This window comes from Paralichthys olivaceus, chromosome 1, assembly GCF_024713975.1.
Source record: "Paralichthys olivaceus isolate ysfri-2021 chromosome 1, ASM2471397v2, whole genome shotgun sequence".
NCBI lineage: Eukaryota > Metazoa > Chordata > Actinopteri > Pleuronectiformes > Paralichthyidae > Paralichthys > Paralichthys olivaceus.
Window position 1 is genome coordinate 1,848,362 of NC_091093.1, and position 18,058 is coordinate 1,866,419.

The following is an 18,058-nucleotide window of genomic DNA, read 5'->3' on the forward strand; positions in this document are numbered from 1 at the left end:
CATGATATTACCTGCAAAGCAATTCAATTTCCTTCACTCCATCTAATTCATAAGAGCTTGTACGCTAATATGTAATGTGTTGGATAAAAGGTGTGGTAACAAAACAGTAACAGTGAGGGACCTGAATGCTCTTGACATATGACATAATCTAAACATTCCTCTTCCTTTTATTGGACATGTTCTATTGTTAATTTAGTCAAAGAGGCTAATTCTAAAATAGAATCAGCAAAACATTAACCTGATTGTGATTTTCTGCACAAAAGATTCAAACTTTAGACGTTTGCGTCTTTTATTCTGCAGGGGCTGAACCAATGAGCATTTCTTTACTAAATGTCCATATATACGTTATCCATTTGGGAATATCGGACAAAGCAAAGAGGCTCTTTGTCCGATATTCCCAAATGTATAACGTATTTTCACTAGCTCGCAAGAATGTGATCTATGTTGTGGAAACTTGGATGTAAACATGTGAGCACTGTCAATCTTGTGATTATTCTGGGACAATACCATATCCATACTTGGCAGTGGAATGGCAGTACTCCTTCCGGTCAGAGGGGGGCGTGCCGGCGGCTGGTTGCCACTGCGCATATCATGTCACTTCCTTGTTCTCCGGTGTACGGCCAAACGAAAACTTTCACGGAAGCGACACGTCCGAGCAGCGACCTCACTCCGCCGGCGAGCCGAGCTAGCGTTGAATGTCGGAGCCAAACAAGTAGTTCCTCAAACAAAGCTCTGGACCGACGGACGGTTTGCAGCCATGGCTGACAGCCGGGAAGGAAGAGAAGAGGGAGAGCAGGAGCCTCAGGGCGCCGTGGGAGGGGAAGGTATGTGAAGCCATGTCTGCTTCAGACTCTTTTCGAAGTGACTTGCACCATTGTTCGGCCCAGACAGAGTCCGACTCTCTCTGTTTCACTATGAAGGGGTCGGCGGGTCAAAGTCTCTTTCCTCTCCTTGATCTGGAGGTTCACACCAACTTGACCTCATCTCTCCCCTGTCACCCACATATTACTTCCGCTACACATAATCATAACCTGCCTGTATCCCTGAGCCCTGACGGTGGCGCTATAGACAAGGAGCAGGTACGACGTCCGTGTGTAAGATGATCAAGGCCCTTGTTCTATGATTGTCTATAACACTGGGTTAATATCACAAAATGACATATTATTTAGCTGACGCTTTCATCCAAAGCGACTTTCAATAAGTGCATTCAACATATCAGTATGTCGACTGATGACAAGCTATTCTGATGATTTAGAACATCTTTCTAACTTCTGACTTACTTTTAAATTGACTGATGGTGCAGATATTTGAGTATTGTACCCACACTTGACCGCAGCATGTGTTTGAGGGTCTGCCATGAGGTGTGTCTCAATTTAGGGGCCACATCCTTCGGAGTATGCATATGAAGACCACAGCTGTGCGCCTAGGCTTTCCTATTTGGCAAATGCGTCCTTCCATTCCAGAGACACAAAGGCTTCAATCGAACTATCGGTACACATGTAAACAAACAGGAACAAATAAGATTCACCTAAAAAATCAACAGAACAATCTTTTGAGTAAATGTATTTGAAGTGTCCTTAATCAGATTTCTCATTAGTCTTCTAATTGATCCAGATGTCATTGATGATCCCATCCTGGAGCAAGGGGCAGTGGTCCTCAGGGGGTAAGTCTCACCAAAACAACTTGTTAAAGGACCATACCAGTGTTTTGTCATGGTTTAATTAGTTTACGACGAACTGCTACATACCCTCTAAAATAGCTGATTGCAAGTCGCTTTGGATAAAAGCGTCAGCTTATTGAAATGTAATGTAAGAAAATAGCCCATGGTTGTTGAGACTTTTCAAGTTTGTGTTTTTGCACAGCTTAATCAATCAGTCAGATGTTATTTGTATAGCCCATATTCACAAATAACAATTTGTCTCATAGAGCTTAACAAGGTGTGAAATCCTCTGTCCCTAACTCTCAACAAGAGAAGGGAAAAACTACCAAAAAAATGATTTATGATACCAAGTTAATGAATTAATTGTCAATTAAGCTTTTTTCACATAATGTTAAAGCTATGTAAAAATGTAGGCCTGGTACCATTATGTGTCATTAGGGTTTTTATAATTGACACTACAAGTTTTAGTATCAAAAGTTAAAGTCTTGTTTCTCCCTATCCAGGGTTCCCCCGATTCTTAAAGTCTTGTAACATCTTAAAACATGTTTTTTGATGTTTAAGGTATAAAATTTAGAATGGGGGCTTTACATTTAGTTGATGAGTATCTCTATATTTCTGTTCAGTTTTTCAAACTGTATTTTATTTCCCACAATAATAAAAATGTTCCGTCACACCCAGCAACTACTTTTTTATGTTATATAGGTAGCAAACACTCTGCTTGGTAGATATTGGTTTTACTAATATAGCTTCTGACATGAAGGCTCCCACTGAAAAAAAAGTACAAGTATACTTGAAAAAGTATTTATGAGTAAATTCATCTTTTGGAATTACCATTTTTTTCCTACATTTATTCACCATGCAATTTAAATTGGATCATCTACACCACAGGTATTGAATACTACAATGTACTTAATCTAATAACACACAAACAGTTACTGTGTAACCTTTTCTGTCTTCATCATTGGGATCTCAGGCCATGTATTTAGAAGGAAAACCAGTAGCCTTACTATGACTCCACTTTTTCTCCTGGATATATTTGTATTCTTTTTTCTTTTTCTTTTTTTTCCATCAGTTGCATGTTAGAAGCGTAATCAACCTACCCACCCGCTCGCGGTGAATCCAGCAGGGATCCCCAGCTGAATTCTAGCAGTCTAAAGACTTTCTGTTGATTTTGTACTAGGGGTCAGGCGGAGAGAGTCTGCAGAAAGTCCAGAGGTTCTCACTCGGATATTTGTGTCAATTATACACCTCTGCTGAGGACCTCCAGAGTTTAGTGCATGTCTGAAAGCAGCTTTTAGCATTACTTTGCAGTCATTGCTGGTCACCTAGTTCACACTACATGCTTTTTAGGTCAATTTGATCAGTCGTCAGCAGTTGCTTTGTGTGAACTGTTCAAAGAGACGATGTGAGGGGCTCGTCGACCTGTTGCAGACTCCCACTAGATTCAAACAGACTTATTATTTAGACAAATCTGTGAGCGCTACAGCCAATCACAGTAAAGGAGTGAAGGCACATGTCGTGGTCAGGTAAGGTGCTCTCTGACTTTTGCACATTGCTTTTATGCAAAGTGCTATAGGAATTAATTAGGTTAAGTGAGCATCAACCATACAAAGTAACATAAGTGTAAGTGTGTGTATAAAATAATTTTCCTGAGTTATAAAACAAAGTTATTACATTGTTAATGGCAAAGTTGAGAATAATTGCCATGATTTTCCATTTCTATACAACTGAGATGTGAAGTCAACTGAACATTTTTACCTTTTCCTCCAGCTTGATGTGTTATTCTGTGAACAGGATGAAACATAATTTGGACTCAATGTGTGTGTGTGTGTGTGTTTTCATCACCAAATTTAGTTTTGAGACCATATATACTAGTCGGGGGGTTTTGCGAGTCGGAACAAATGTAAGACTCCCAGTCACATGACAAGTCGTGTATCGTAAACTTGGCATAAGACCCAGTACATCATCATTTATAGAAGTCTCAGTTTTCACCTGTCCCGACTGAAACCCAACGTTGGAGTTTGCATACTAAACAGGGTAGTCGTTACACCCAGCTCTCACTGACCACAAAACAGTTTTATCAAATCGCATTTAATGGCAAGAAAACATAATCTTTAGGGTAACGATTCTGCAGCTGTGCACAAAAAAAATATTGGTGGTTTTCGCTCGATCAAACGGTTTTCTCTGTCACAGATACGTGATTGAGCGCATAAACGCGCAGGACCCTGGTCGACAGGTCTGCTCTGAGGATCTGGGAGGACGGCCTAATGAACAACAGGATCCACAAATCAAAGAAGTGGTGGAACAGCTGCTCAAGATTGCAGATGATTTGAACAGGAATGCTGAGCTTCGACTGTAAGCTGTTTTATGTGCATTGTAACTTTACAATTTGACACTTGAAATTGCATAAGAACAACAACAGTAGAAATATCGCGAAAGAGAATTTGTTGTGTGAGGTGTGAAAGTAGTTGTGTGGAACTCACAGTCATAGTTTCCACCAACCAGTCAGCCCATACAACATCAGTTGATGGAATTGCATGCTGATTTGCATTTGGACAACTAAAGATGTGCCAGTGTCAACATTTCATGCTGCAGTTATTGTTTCTGTAACTATTATGGTAAATTGTAATATCACAATCACACAGAATATTCCAACCATCCCAATATTACTGTTTAAACTGAAATACAGATGCCAAACACCATGTGCCAGGACATAATATAAAATGAGCGTACCCACACTTATGAACACTGATGCAAGACGTACTTAATCTTATAGTGATGTGGAATCAAATGAAATAATTTCAATCTTTCTATCTCCTCCTGTCAGACTGATCAACCAGGTCCAAGGTAACTGTGCTCAGGACGTCTTCATGAAGGTGGCCAGGAGTATATTTGTTGATGGAATCAACTGGGGTAGAGTGGTGGCTCTCTTCCATCTGGCCTACAGACTCATACACAAGGTACTGCACTGAAACAGCAAACTCTTATTGGCAGGTATGAGACTGTTCTAAAGCTCTAATGTCAGTTTCTATTCCTCATTAAGTTGCTGGGTTAGAGTTACGGATGCCCGGTGGGTTTGGATTGGTGATCTGCATTGCATATTTTCATAAGTTGAACTACTTTCTGCTATTTATACCTTGTGCCTCACGACCAAAAATACATTGCTCAAAAAAATTAAAGGTAAACACTTTATCGTCTTAGAACTGGTATAGTGGGCAGGACAATGCCCGGCCTCATGTGGCCAGAGTGTGTAGGCAGTTCATGGATGATGAAGGCATTGATGCCATTGACTGGCCCTCTCATTCCCCTGTTCTAAATCCAATTGAGCACCTACGGGGCATTATGTATCGGTGCATCCGATGCGGCCAAGTAACACCACAGACTGTGCAGGAGCTCACTGATGCCCTGGTCCAGGTCTGGGAAAAGATCCCCCAGGACACCATCCACCAACTCATCAGGAGCATGCCCAGACATTGTCAGGAGTGCATACAGGACCTAAACAAAAGTTTAGTTTTTCAAGATAAAGACATAAACATAAATTCTCAAGGGACATGAGGAGGATGTCACATGAGCTGAAGATATATCATAATACTGGGGGTAAAAGTAATCAGGTTAAAAGTATGAAGCATATTTTACAGTTTTTCACAATTGTTAAAACACATTTTTTAAATCCTTCTGTCCTTTTCTCAGAATCCTAAATACAAAACTCTTTTCTTAAACTACATTCACAAAACCTCTGATTCCTTTTGCAAAACCATACCATCGCCTCAAAATAGTTTCACATGTGCTCAAAACCGAACAATGTTGTCAGATCTTGCACTAAACTGTCAAAATAGAAAAACTGCTGAGCTGTCTTTAAACACTACACCAAAAAAATGAAAACACAGTGGTCAAGGCATGTTGCTCATGGAGAAATGTTTATAAAGTACTTTTCACAGTTGATCATTGAGCTTCATCGAGCGTCATCCTGTCTTTGGGCTGGGTCAGGCCACAGCACTTCATCCACATCACACATTATATTTGCCCTTGCCGTACCCAACCCTGACACATCTCCTCACCAATGTCATCACAGGCTAGTTCCATGGCCTCAAGAAGATTACTGTAAGCCTGGTGTAGGGCTGTCGCTCGTACACCTTCCATGTCCAAGTGGAGGAAAACTCCTCTATTGCATTGAGGAAGGGAGAGTACAGTGGCAGGTATATGTTACTATAATGATATTCTGATTCATATTGAACCATTCTTTGACTTGGACAGCACGGTGAAAACTAACATTGTCCCAAATCATAACATAGGCCGCTCAATCATCTCATGTTCCTGCCGTTCATTTGCAGACAACACATCTTTAAGACCACCAAGAAAGGTGAGAAGGTGCTGGGTGTTACAGTACATGGCCCCAGAGTGGCATGATGGTGAAGAACACCCCGGTTGCTTATAGCAGCACACAGTGTTATATTACTGTACCACCATCAGAAATTGCCACTCTTCGTCTTCCTCTCCCTCCTCTTCCTCTGCCTCCTTCTTGTCCTCCGCCTCTACCTCCTCTTACACACACTCGTCCTCTGTGTCTCTGATCCATTGTTGTCATGAGCATGTCATCCAACCTGCTTGCACTCTGAACTGGCTTATATTGGTTGTCATGTTGTCATGACATGAAGAGAAACAAATGTGATCAATTTTGAATCGTTGTGTTCAATGGATGAAACATGTGTTTCATTTGTGTTCATATTTTGCCACTGGTTTTTACCATTATGCATCACAAGTGCATCACAGTGAAAACTGTGTTTTATTGCAAGAGAATGTGTTTAGAGTTTTGCAAAAGGAAGGACTGAGATCTGCAAATAGTGTTTTACTTGGTGAAGATAGTTTATGGTTTTGTCAAAATGATGCTCAATTCAGTGAATGAGTTTAGACAACTGGGCAATTGATTCACACAACAGGAATTAGTGTTTGAGCAATTCAGAAAAACTGTAATCAAGGTTTAAATGGAGTCTCTCAGACAGCCACAACAGCTGCTACTTGGGGTCAACTCAGTGCTGGAGGCTGTGGCAGGGGCACATGTAGTGCAATTAGTCTGGTCAATGTGTACAGAGGGTTGTGACTCAAAACAGCAAACAGCAACCACCTGTGTTATTTGTAATTGATTCCCATGATGTAAATATTGTAGATAAAAAAAAATGTTTTAACTTGACAAATTAATTTGGTTTACTTGAGTGCTGCCCTGTCCTTTTTTTTGCTTTGAAGGCACTGACCACCAACCATTTAGAGAACATCAGAATGGTCATCAGTTGGTTTCTCCAGGCCGTCAGAGAGATGCTTTACCCCTGGCTAGTACAACAGGGAGGCTGGGTGAGTGATCCATCATCTCAGTAAAGTGCTTAATTTGTTCAAAATGTTGGTTTAAGGCTTTACAAGGTGCTTAGTAGCATGCAGGGCATTCAATTTAGCTTACTTTGTTTTCTCTAGGAAGGGGTGATCCGTGGCTTTTCTCGGTGGAGGACAGCAGCAATAGTAGCCTCAGTTGTACTGGTGGCAACCATTGTTTACTACAGGAAGACACGCTGAGACCATCAGACCTCAAAGTCTTCCACGCTGGGCTTCAGTCCCATGTCTTGGATGGATGCAGTGTGTTAACAAAGACTCTTTCTAGACATTAATATCAACCACTCCTTAACCTCTTATTCATTCAGCAGAGGAGGTCAAGTGCTGTAACTTGAGGTGGAAAGAGCTTCACTCTTCTCAAGTTTCCAAGACCAAAAGTGCACTTACATCCAGATGTCCATGTGACATCTCCATCATCTTCACCAGCAACTACACAGTGTCTTCCATGAAATTATAGGAGCAGCAAAAGCCATGTAGGAGGTTCTCAGCTCTTTTGCATCAGTGGCTGTCAGCAAATGATGGTGTTATTATCATTGGAAAGAGAGTAAATATCATTAATCAGACCTGACCCTACGTAGAAAAGGTCTCAGGTCCATTCATTATGGTAAGTTTTGGTTGGTTTCTGGGGGTCTTGGGTTCTGAGGAAAATTTGGACTGGTCCTGAAAACCTGAAAAAGCTAAATATGCTGCATCGTAATCAAGTCAATGAAAAGTCCACCCAAACTGAATTATTTGTAGTATAGGCCCTTCATGTTAGTGTTTGCCTGAACTTTGAATGATGTATTATGTCTATGAGACAGGCATTATTGCACTTGAGTAAATAGGCCTTGTCAAGCTCAGGTAGATAGTCAGTACAGCCACAACTCCCTTCACACTCATGTTTTTTTGTTTGTTTTTAAATAATAACCTTGATTATCATTGATAATAATGCTTGTTTCCACTAATGCAACTATACCCTAAGTTCATATTATGGCCATAAGTTAGAATAGTTTCCATGTTTTCTTGAACTTGATGAATGATTCTCTGCGCCTCATTGTTGCAGTGGATCTTTTTCACAGCAGACACTTCATTTCATAGCATAAAGAATACGACATCAGTGATGAGTTTATACCGTTTAGTTTTATCTATTCAAGGCCCCGTGACTCATAAATGGAATAGGGCCGTTATTCATTTCATTTGTCAGGGGTGGGCATTGTTCTTCTCATTATAAGTAAAATTTCTGCAAAAAAAGGCACAGTGTCATAGTTGTTGGAAGAATCTAAGTCTAGTCTAGTATCTGTAGTGACACAATTCAATATGCATTTTGTGTTTCTGCAGAGTGAGATTTCACTTTAACCCCTGAGTTGCTGGTGGTTACTCGGTTAAGCTAAGTTGTGGGATATTTTACTGAAATATATCTCTTGATTTTCCACCTCAAGTTTTTATGTGCACTGTACTGAATCCTTCTTTTAAAAAAGAGGGGAGCGTTATACAAATCTTTTCATGTGCATCATTTAACAGTTTAATTCATCTTATCTACTGTATGTGCATATCTGGATGCAGGATGTGATGAAGTTGCTCTGTTTCAGACAGACGGCAACGTTTCACTTCATTCCTGTTGTGAGTCCCAGAGTTATCTATTGTCTGTGGTCAGGTGACCAGGCTGACTGTCACTGTACTTTGAACACATCTGAATTATCAAGGGTTACTCTTTCAAACTGTTATGTTTTCTGCAACAGAAACCTGAGTCACTAGATATGAGCTGAAGTGTTAGGTCGCTAATCTCTGTTACCTCTGTCTTTCTATGGACGTTTCCAATTTGCATGTGAATGTTGTTAATCACACAACACATGACAGACATTTTAGTTGTGAGACACATGCATGAGTATAGCACAGTAATCTGCCTAATAAACTAGAAAGTGCTGTGTACAGACATTAGAGAATGTGTAACCCGCCATCATTTTGTTGTCATGCAGTTGCCTGTTCACAGAAACAAAGAAGTCAGTGATGTCGCACTATTAAAATATTAAATAACAAGAGCCATATGATAAAGAACAAACTTTAACCTGCTGATTGAAAACAGAGAAACCACCATAACCATTGAATAACTGTCAAAATGTCTGATGTGCAGTAACACTCCTTTGTTGATTGACATCTAATAGTCCTCTCCTTTATTTGTGTACTTTATGAGTCAATTGTTTGGGTTTTTTCTCCAATCTTTTTCCCCCCACTTCTCTACCACTGTGAATATTGATATTCTGGTGAACAATCTGAAAAAGGTCATGTTGATGCAGTTTCTTCTTTTGTCACATGTATTTTCAGATGTCTCCATATTGAGGCCATAGCTGAGATGGTTAATTATTGCTCATTGTAAAATACCTTTTTATACAAGAGACAACTAATTTGTTTGTAAAGCTAATTATGTAAAGCTTTGCTTCAGATGTTCTGCAGTGTGTGAGGGTTAGAACAGATTTATATGAGAACAGTGAGTAGCTTTCAGCAGACCAAGTTGCTGTTATTTAGTACGCATAAGCTTATGTCAAATATTTTTGTACCAAGTTGTGCACTCTCACAAGGGTATGACATCATTTATCTGCTATCCTATGGTGCTTTCTGAAATAGCTGGTGATGATTTTGATTAAACTTTAAACTGGTGATAACTTTATCAAAAACCTTTTTGATTGGACTCTATTTTTGTAAATATATTTTAAATTAATTCTACCACTCAGGGTATGGGATATGTGGTAAGTCATAAGAAGCTGCATGTGGAGGTCATGGAGCTGTCGAATGAGAGAACTCAAAGATCTTGATGGATGTGTATGTTTAAATAAAATCAGAAGTTCTTGTCATTAAATGCAGACCTGACGTGTGGTGATTTTGCTGTCTTGTCCCAAAGAATAAAATCAATTTCACTCTTCATTTTATTTTTAGTGGCCCAGGGAAATGCAGTGCTCAGTTTGGTGCAATTTCGAGATGTGGTATGTTTAATATTAACAGAAATCTAATAAGCAGGCAACCAGAAATTTGTCGCAGTCAGTGGGTTCGGGACAGAGTGCCTTCAGTCTGTGGACCGCGTTGAAGATCCTTTTCTACGTTTTTGGATAAACTAGTGCAGGGGTTGATAAACGAGGTCAAACCACAGGTCAAAATATCACCAGATAATTTTTATAATTTGATTATTTCTATTTCACAATATTGGACTGAACTGAGACATTGGCAGGTGCTTATCTCTGTTGGACAACATTCATAGAATTACTTTCTGTTTGGCACTTTGACTTCACAGTGAAAGCTCTGATTGCACTTTTTTTCTTCAATATTTGTAATTATATATATATCTATATCTATATATAGATATAGATATATATATATGAATGTTAACTCGATGCAGTATGGCTACAATGCAAAAAAAGTTTCCTGTCAAAAATAGAATCGCACCTCCTATGAAAATGGGTTTTCAATGGGCTACAATAAACATCAATTACTCACAGGATGAAATAAAAATTAGGATGGGATTGTTACATTAACATGGTAACTTGAAAGGAATAAACAATACATAGAGCTTCCTGGTGCTGCCAGTGAGTGGATCACTTGTTAAAGGTCCAGTGTTTGAGATTTAGGTGAAAGAGATCTATTGGAAGAAATTTAATCGAGAATAATCCTCATGATGTTTTCACTAGTTCACTTCATCTAAATTGTAGTTTTCTTTAGCCCAGAAAAGGCCTGTTATATTTAAATACTTTATATTTACATGGAGGGGATGTTTTTTTATGACCATGTTTTTTACATTAGTCCAGACTGGACAAACTAAACACCTTTTGAGTTTTTATGACAACTGAAGCTACCACAGGTTCTCTTTCATGTTTGGAAGGAGAGGTTGAGGTGAGAGGTGTTCAGCTACAATATGTAACTTCAACACTCGATATCACTAAATTCTACACACTGTACCTTTAAGAAATTATATTGCCCTCTATTTGTTTGCATGTGTTAGTTTCGGGTTGTGTTGTTCCTGCTGTGAGTTAACCACATAGTTAACAACATAGCAGTGAAAGCTACTTAATCATAGAGAGAGCAATTCAAGACCAGTGTCTAACACCAAAGCTCTCTCTGACTGAGTCATGTAAATGGCCTCATCCTTTATCAGCCACAATGATGGGCTGCTTTCAGTCTTTCCTCTGTATGGGATATTCATAAATGGGTGGTGGCAGCAACTCCAGTGTCTCATCTACAAGAGAAAACAGATACATGTTAATTATCCCTTCAAGGATTAGTATATTATACCATTGTGTTTTATTACCAATACAGTAGTTTAACACTTAGTGACGTACACCATGTACAAATAAGGTCTGTTAGGAACTGCCACTTCCACCATTCTGATAAAAAACACCTCCCACCCTATCCACTAAGGGGAAACCTTCATTGCTCATGTCTAGCTCCTCGGCAGGTGTGTACTCCTGTGTAAGAGGGACCCCCACTGTCTTCTTCTGGTCTTTTTGTCCTCTGATGACTGCAAGCAATATCAAAGCCATTTCATTGTGCTTTCTTAAGCTAATCATCCTAAAACTAAGACCTTGTACCTGTTGTAATTTTTCCTAACTCTTGTTGAGGGTTAAGGGCAGAGGAGTTCATACCTTGTTAAAGCTCTATGAGAGAAATTGTAATTTGTGAATATGGGCTATATAAATACAATTTGGATTGATTGATTGATTGACTGATTAAAAGATGTGAAAATCAGCCTACATACGTATTACTTATTATGTTTTTTATGTCTAGTTTTTATTTGCTCTCAAGTGTGCTTGACCCTGCCTGCTGCAGCTGACAGAATGACAATGAGAATATGCTGCACACTGCTGCTTTTTTAGGAGATATATATTGGGACATTTTTGTTGGGTTCAGTGATGCCAGGTAAGGAAACTATGAACTGAACTGAGAGTAAACCTGCAAGTGCCATTAAGAAGAGCTGAAGCTAAGACATTCATTTGTACTCATAGTATGTCCAGTCAGCATGGGAGGAGCATTTGGATTGGAGACATTTATTTAATATACAAGACGTGTTGCTCTGTGAGAGTGGAGTGCAGGAAACAACAGGAGGAACATGTCACCTGTCTGAGAATAATTTACAGGGCTCATTTAGCAGAAACAGTCAAGCATGTTCTACTTCACCCGTAAAGAAAATACAGAAATAAGAGAAGTCACATTTTTCAGTCACCAAGGGAAGAAAACACTTTCATTTTTTGGTGTCCTGGGGAAAAACTGTGTTTTCTTTTGCTGCACAATGATCCAGACTAAGATTCCTTTAGTCAATGGTGGTCATGCACCTGCAAACCGGTTTACCAGCCTCCAAGAAGCCCTGAATAAATTCTAACACAGATCCACTCACAGATTTAAAACAGATTTAAAAACCACTACCAAAAAAATTGGTAGTGTTTTTTTAGAAATATTCAACAGAATAGAACAATCTGAAAATGGATGAAATATTCAACATTTTGTCTGATTAACTAAACCACCTGAGTGTGTTCTGTTTGTTATGTATTTTATTCGCTTAAAATTGAATTTAAAAGGACAACTGAAGACTTATGTTGACCAGTTATAATCCTTTATAACACAGACAGAGGAGGAAACAATATTGCAGTGCTGCGGAACAGATTATCTCTAAATGCGACACTACCCGGACGACTGAGAAGCGCACAAGTGCCGCACAATAACATCCGGCGGATCTGCAGAGTGGACGGGAGTGAAGGTGCAGAGACAGCGGGGGTATGTCGGTGCTGATGGTGTTGACTCGTGAATCATGAGTGAAGCTGCCCTGGAGGAGGTTTCGGTCTTGTCGTCCATTTACTGCGGAGAAGGAGAGTTCCAGCTCTTGCAGCAGTCTGGTCAGTGAGCACAGGCTACACACCAGGCTTAGTCACGCAGACTGCCTCTGCACATCTTTGGACTGATGTGGATCACAACTGTTACACACACACTCTCTACTGTTAAAGTTGTCACTTCATTTGCAATGAATGTCCCATAGTTTTAGTTTTGTACTGTATTATATTAGACTTTTTTATAGTAAGCTCTGTCTACGTTGCTTTTATTTAAATGTAACTATTGCACTGCAGAGATAGGGTTCTTCTTGTCCAACACCTTTCATTGCACTGTTGAGCCTGTGTTAACTTGCATATGACATATTAAACCTGAAACGTGACACTTGACTGTGAAGCAAAACAACACATTAAACTCAACTGTGTGTGTATGTGCTGTCCCACTGCTACAACATGACTCTGTTTCCCTGTAGCTCAGGATGGACTCCTTGTCCAAATTAACAGCACTGCCCTGGGATCGGGCAGAGACACGAGTCTGTTGTTCCATCTGCACTCGTCTTACCCCTCCTGTCCCCCCGACATCTCTGTCTCCTCCACCGCTCTCTCCAGGACCCAGTGTCACAACATCAGACAGAAGCTACTGGACCAAGCTGCAGCTTTACCACCAGAGCCAATGGTTCACCAGCTCGTAGAATGGTTCCAGGTATCCAGCTCAACTTATTCTGCGGTCAATTCAGTCTCCAGTCATTTAGCGGTGCGCATTTTCTCCAAACATTACGTTACGAGCGTGTCATCAAGAGTGATTTTAAATGAAAAGTGAGATTACTGTAAATGCGAAGTCACATTTGTACAGTCCTTGAACTCAAGAAGGAAATAAGGAGTTATTAATTAACTAACTAATTTATGGAAATACAGAAAATGAATTGAACAACATGAAGTAATTAATACAATCCATAAAACTATTACTATGAGAAAATTGAGACTTTCCATAATGGAATTTTCATTTGCATATTTTTTTCACACACGGCCGTTTTTATTATATTCTTACAATCTTTCTATTACTGTATAAACAAAGGTAGGAGGGGGAAATATCAATGCGATATATGTGTGACCTGAGTAATACCTATCACTAGAAATCAAACATATGATACAAAATTCTTAACATTAAACATATTAAAAAGGTTAAATAAATTAAACAAATGAGTAAGAATTCATAAAACACAAGTAATAAGACAAGTAATAGGCAATAGTGTACACATAAGTGTACATTTTTAAATCTGAATTGTAAAATTGGCAGCAGTGAAAATATGGTATTTCCGAGGGCATGGTCATGATCGGTCATCGTGAAGTGTACTTAGTTTATGGAATCAAGTACTTTTTCAACAGTCTGTTGTTCTGTTGCTTAAACTTCAGATTTTTCTTCATAATAAAGTTTGACTAATCATTCACATAATTTCCAAGTCTCAATTATGTCTGGAATAGTGTCATGCTGCTCCCCCATTACCTTGTTTCGAGTTGGATTTGAAGTCGGGGGCTTACAGACCTCTGGGTGACATCACAGGAGCAGTATAGAGGCATTTTATTCATTCTTCAGTTGTGTTTTTACATTGGAAGAATTGATTTTGTTTCAGTTGGCTGCAATATTGTTTACCCCTGAGACTCCTAAAGTGTTTTGTGCACTCAAACACTTCACCCACCCTCCATCGGTATAGTGGCGAGTAGATAATGAGTGGATTTTTGGGGTGAACTATCCCTTTAACATGCCCGTATCATAATATTTAAAGAAAGAAATTGAGGGGTGGTGCTCTCTGAAGGCAGAGTCTTTGGATGAGCTTTGGGACTCGATGACAACATGTATTGAAGAACATTTTCACTTCAATATTCTACCAAAAAATAACACTGACTTGAATAAAAAGATAAAAACAAAGCAGGCCTTACAGTCGTGAAAAATAATGTTCCCTATATGTGCTTTGTTACAATAGCAGTGTGTGGAGGTGAAAGAGGAGCAGAGTAGAGGTGAAGAGGAGGGGACAGAGAGATGGACTGCAGTGCTGTCATTGGACCACATCCGATCGAGAAATCGTTACATCGGGCTCCTGGAGCGCTGGAGCCAGCAGCTGCAGCTGACTGTGATTTTATTACTAGGGCGACATATACTGGTTATTCTGCAGGGAACCAGACCTGGCATCAAGGTACAAACCCACATTTAACACCGCATTGCACAAAGTCTAAGATTTCTATTACTGTATAGCTTTCTTAACAGTTTAAAGATGAATTATGTACTGGAGAACATACAGTAAGCATCAGTGAGAGGAAAAGTCAAATAGATATCCTCACTGGTGAAATAATATGTATATTTCTGAGAGCGATTGTATTGTGCACCATTCAAAATGATGACATGCAGCTGTATGTGTAGTCACTGACCAGATTTGACAGGGGCCAAGAAGATACAAAGGAGTCCAGCATGGTCCTTGTGTACGTTCACACTGGCTCTTCATTCATTTTTGTGCCTTCCAATTGACATAATTGTGTGTTGTCACTGTCTTCTGAATAAAATAGTTTCTCTTTTTCTTACACATTACTCCATCAATTAATCAAATGTTATAGGTATAGTCCAAAATCACAGAGTACAACTTCTCATAGGGCTCAACAAGGTGCGACATCCTCTGCCCTTAACCCTCAGCAAGAGAAGAAGAATGAGCAAGAAACCCAATTTACAGAGAAAAGAATGTAGAAACCTCAGAGAGAGCCACATGTGAGGGATCCCTCTCCCAGGAGGGACACAAGTGCAATAGATGCTGCACGTGACTGAGCAGTTAATGATGTATGTGACTGCATTAGGGATTAGGCTAATCTTGGCTAGTGATTTTACTTTTAATACTCAAAGTATAATTAAAAGCAAGTACTTACTTTTACTCAAAAAGTTTATGTGTTAGTTTTACTTTTACTTGGGTACATTTTTGTCTATTTTTTCTTTTGAGAACTTCCTCCAATACTCAACCTTACTATATAAAGTGACTTGAGATAATGTCTGTTGTTACTTTAGACTTTAGTTCCTACTTGACTAAATATCCCAAATGTAATACCTATCTACTGTTAGACTGAATGTTAGAACTTTTCAATGTTTTGTGGTCAGAGTGACTCCCTCCGCTCTGTTCACTGACTGTTATGACCAGTCATTTGTCTCCTCAGGAGTTTTGTCACCTGTTGAAGACAGTAAAGGTGGATGTGGATTCTTCAGGCAAGAAATGCAAGGAGAGGATGATGAAGGTTCTCATTGAAACCCCTTTGTCTTGCTCCTATGAACACAGGTACGGACGGTTGACATGACACTGATGCAGCAGAGAAATGGAAGAAGAGCAGAAATTATAACTCGTGTTGGATCATCACATAGTGATGTTACTACAGCACTTAAGATCTCTGTCTCTCCATGTGTTTCTTCCAGTCTCCAGAGATTTGAGGTGAAGGATTACAAGATGTTACCAGAGCTGAATGCAGCCTTCCAGGAACTCCACATGACAGATCTTTATGAGCAGATACTGCCGTCGTTGGGTGACTCGACAGCACACAGGTGACCACAGTGAAAAATCCAGAATGGACAAGCAAAGCCAGGAAGCCACAAAACGGGCATCATGTATCATTGAATTCATTTTTATTTTTGTACTTAAGTACATTTCAGAGCCTGTACTTTCTTTCTTGAGTAAAGGAGTTGAATCAGTGCTTCTACTTTTTACCAGAGTCTTTTTTTAAACAAGTATCTGTACTTTTACTTAAGTAAAGAATGTGAGTACTTTTGCCACCTCTGGCGATGACTGTCATGACTCACTGTGGAGACCCATCGGTCAGCAGGAGAACTTAGTATTCATGAGGTGCTTTTCATTGACAATTTATAGTTGAATGTGAGTGTGTAGAGGGCAGGATATGAGGCAGCTCCACCTACGAACATTTCCAGGTGCACTGTGATTTATAAAGTCAACGTTGCGTTCAGGTGTGCGTGCGCACGGTTTTAAAAATCAGATTTTGTTCTTGCATAAGACATTTTTGGCTTTTATGCGCACGTACACAATTTGTCTCATAGGGCTAAGCTGTGACATCGTCTGCCCCTAACTCCTTAACAAGAGTAAGGAAAAACTACCAAAAAACCCTTTTAACAGGGAGAAAAAGAACGTAGAAACCTCATCCCTCTCCCAGGATGGACAGAAGTGCAATAGATGCCACGTGTAATCCCACACACTGTTTTATAAATGAGACCCAGGACTCCAAAAACTGGAGAAACTCAAGCCAACATTCACTCTGCGATTAACAACCTACCACAAAATGGTTCCAATGATCTGAATATATTCTATACTAAAAAAAAGGCATTTCCATAGATTATGATGAAACACAACTTTTTGTCTGCCATTTTTTTCTAGTGTTTATAATATTTGAATACTGTATCATATTTTTATATTTATTTTATTTATACTTGCAGAAACACCTCAGCAAATTCCTTGTATATGGCAATAAACCCAGATTCTGATTGTGACTTACAAGTCAGGGGAATGTTATAAACTATAAACTATAAAAATGAATGGTTAAACTGCAAAACACCCCTGAGCTGCAGCACAGCTAGACTTACAAAGTGTGCCTGCAGAGGGCAGTACCAACATATGGTCCCAGAAAGTGGAATACGTTATTGTTGCACAAATAAAAAAATATATGACAGCAACAACAATTAAACCATGGCTTACAGGTAAAGGTGTGATTTTTTTACATGTTGTTCTACATTTGATTTTTGTTTTACTACATTTGACTGCCTGATGTAATTTCAGTAAAGATAATTGATGGAATGAACTACAATCCTTGAACTTACTGTGGCTTAATTAAACAATTGAACCTCAGAAATAACATCCTCATAAAGTTATTGTCTCGTTCACACTGTCAGAAATCTAGGTCATAAAAACTCAAAGCATTATTTGTCCTGTGATCGGTTGGTCCAGTCTGTTGCTCTTGCAAATAAAGAAAGGATTGTGTACACATATGGAGCAAATATTTAACATAAAGATACTACAACTAAATATTTAAGAGCAACTGAAGTAACTCTATCCAACATTGAGCCAAAGCACAGTACACTGACAGGCCAAAGTACATCTTTAATCTTTAGTTAATGTTTACTTACTGAATGGACTGCCCTGAACGAAAGTTTCAAAACTAACTGGTGTCCTGCCATCAGCTAAGCATCTGACACAGACAGGAC

General features: G+C 39.3%; 2 protein-coding genes across 5 annotated transcripts; both read left to right on the forward strand.

The window, feature by feature from the left end:
• Nucleotides 1-567: 567 nt before the first annotated feature.
• Nucleotides 568-9,872, forward strand: LOC109625138 (apoptosis regulator BAX). Its single transcript, XM_020080245.2, has 6 exons — nucleotides 568-824; nucleotides 1,615-1,663; nucleotides 3,854-4,015; nucleotides 4,488-4,620; nucleotides 6,902-7,006; nucleotides 7,124-9,872. The coding sequence occupies exons 1-6, from the start codon at nucleotides 758-760 to the stop codon at nucleotides 7,220-7,222; spliced, it is 615 nt and encodes a 204-aa protein (XP_019935804.1). The 5' UTR covers nucleotides 568-757; the 3' UTR covers nucleotides 7,223-9,872.
• A 1,661-nt stretch (nucleotides 9,873-11,533) lies between these two features.
• rwdd3 (RWD domain containing 3) lies at nucleotides 11,534-17,709 on the forward strand. Of its 4 annotated transcripts, none has more exons than XM_020079816.2 (5): nucleotides 11,534-12,891; nucleotides 13,296-13,525; nucleotides 14,805-15,014; nucleotides 16,015-16,133; nucleotides 16,268-17,709. In XM_020079816.2, exons 1-5 carry the CDS (start codon nucleotides 12,807-12,809, stop codon nucleotides 16,395-16,397), a joined length of 774 nt encoding a protein of 257 aa, XP_019935375.2. In that variant the 5' UTR covers nucleotides 11,534-12,806; the 3' UTR covers nucleotides 16,398-17,709. The 4 variants fall into 4 exon arrangements, with proteins under 4 accessions (XP_019935375.2, XP_019935374.2, XP_019935378.2 ...); XM_020079815.2 differs by having other exon boundaries at nucleotides 12,695-12,891; nucleotides 13,296-13,576; XM_020079819.2 differs by having other exon boundaries at nucleotides 12,695-12,891; nucleotides 15,999-16,133.
• The last annotated feature ends 349 nt before the right edge of the window (nucleotides 17,710-18,058 follow it).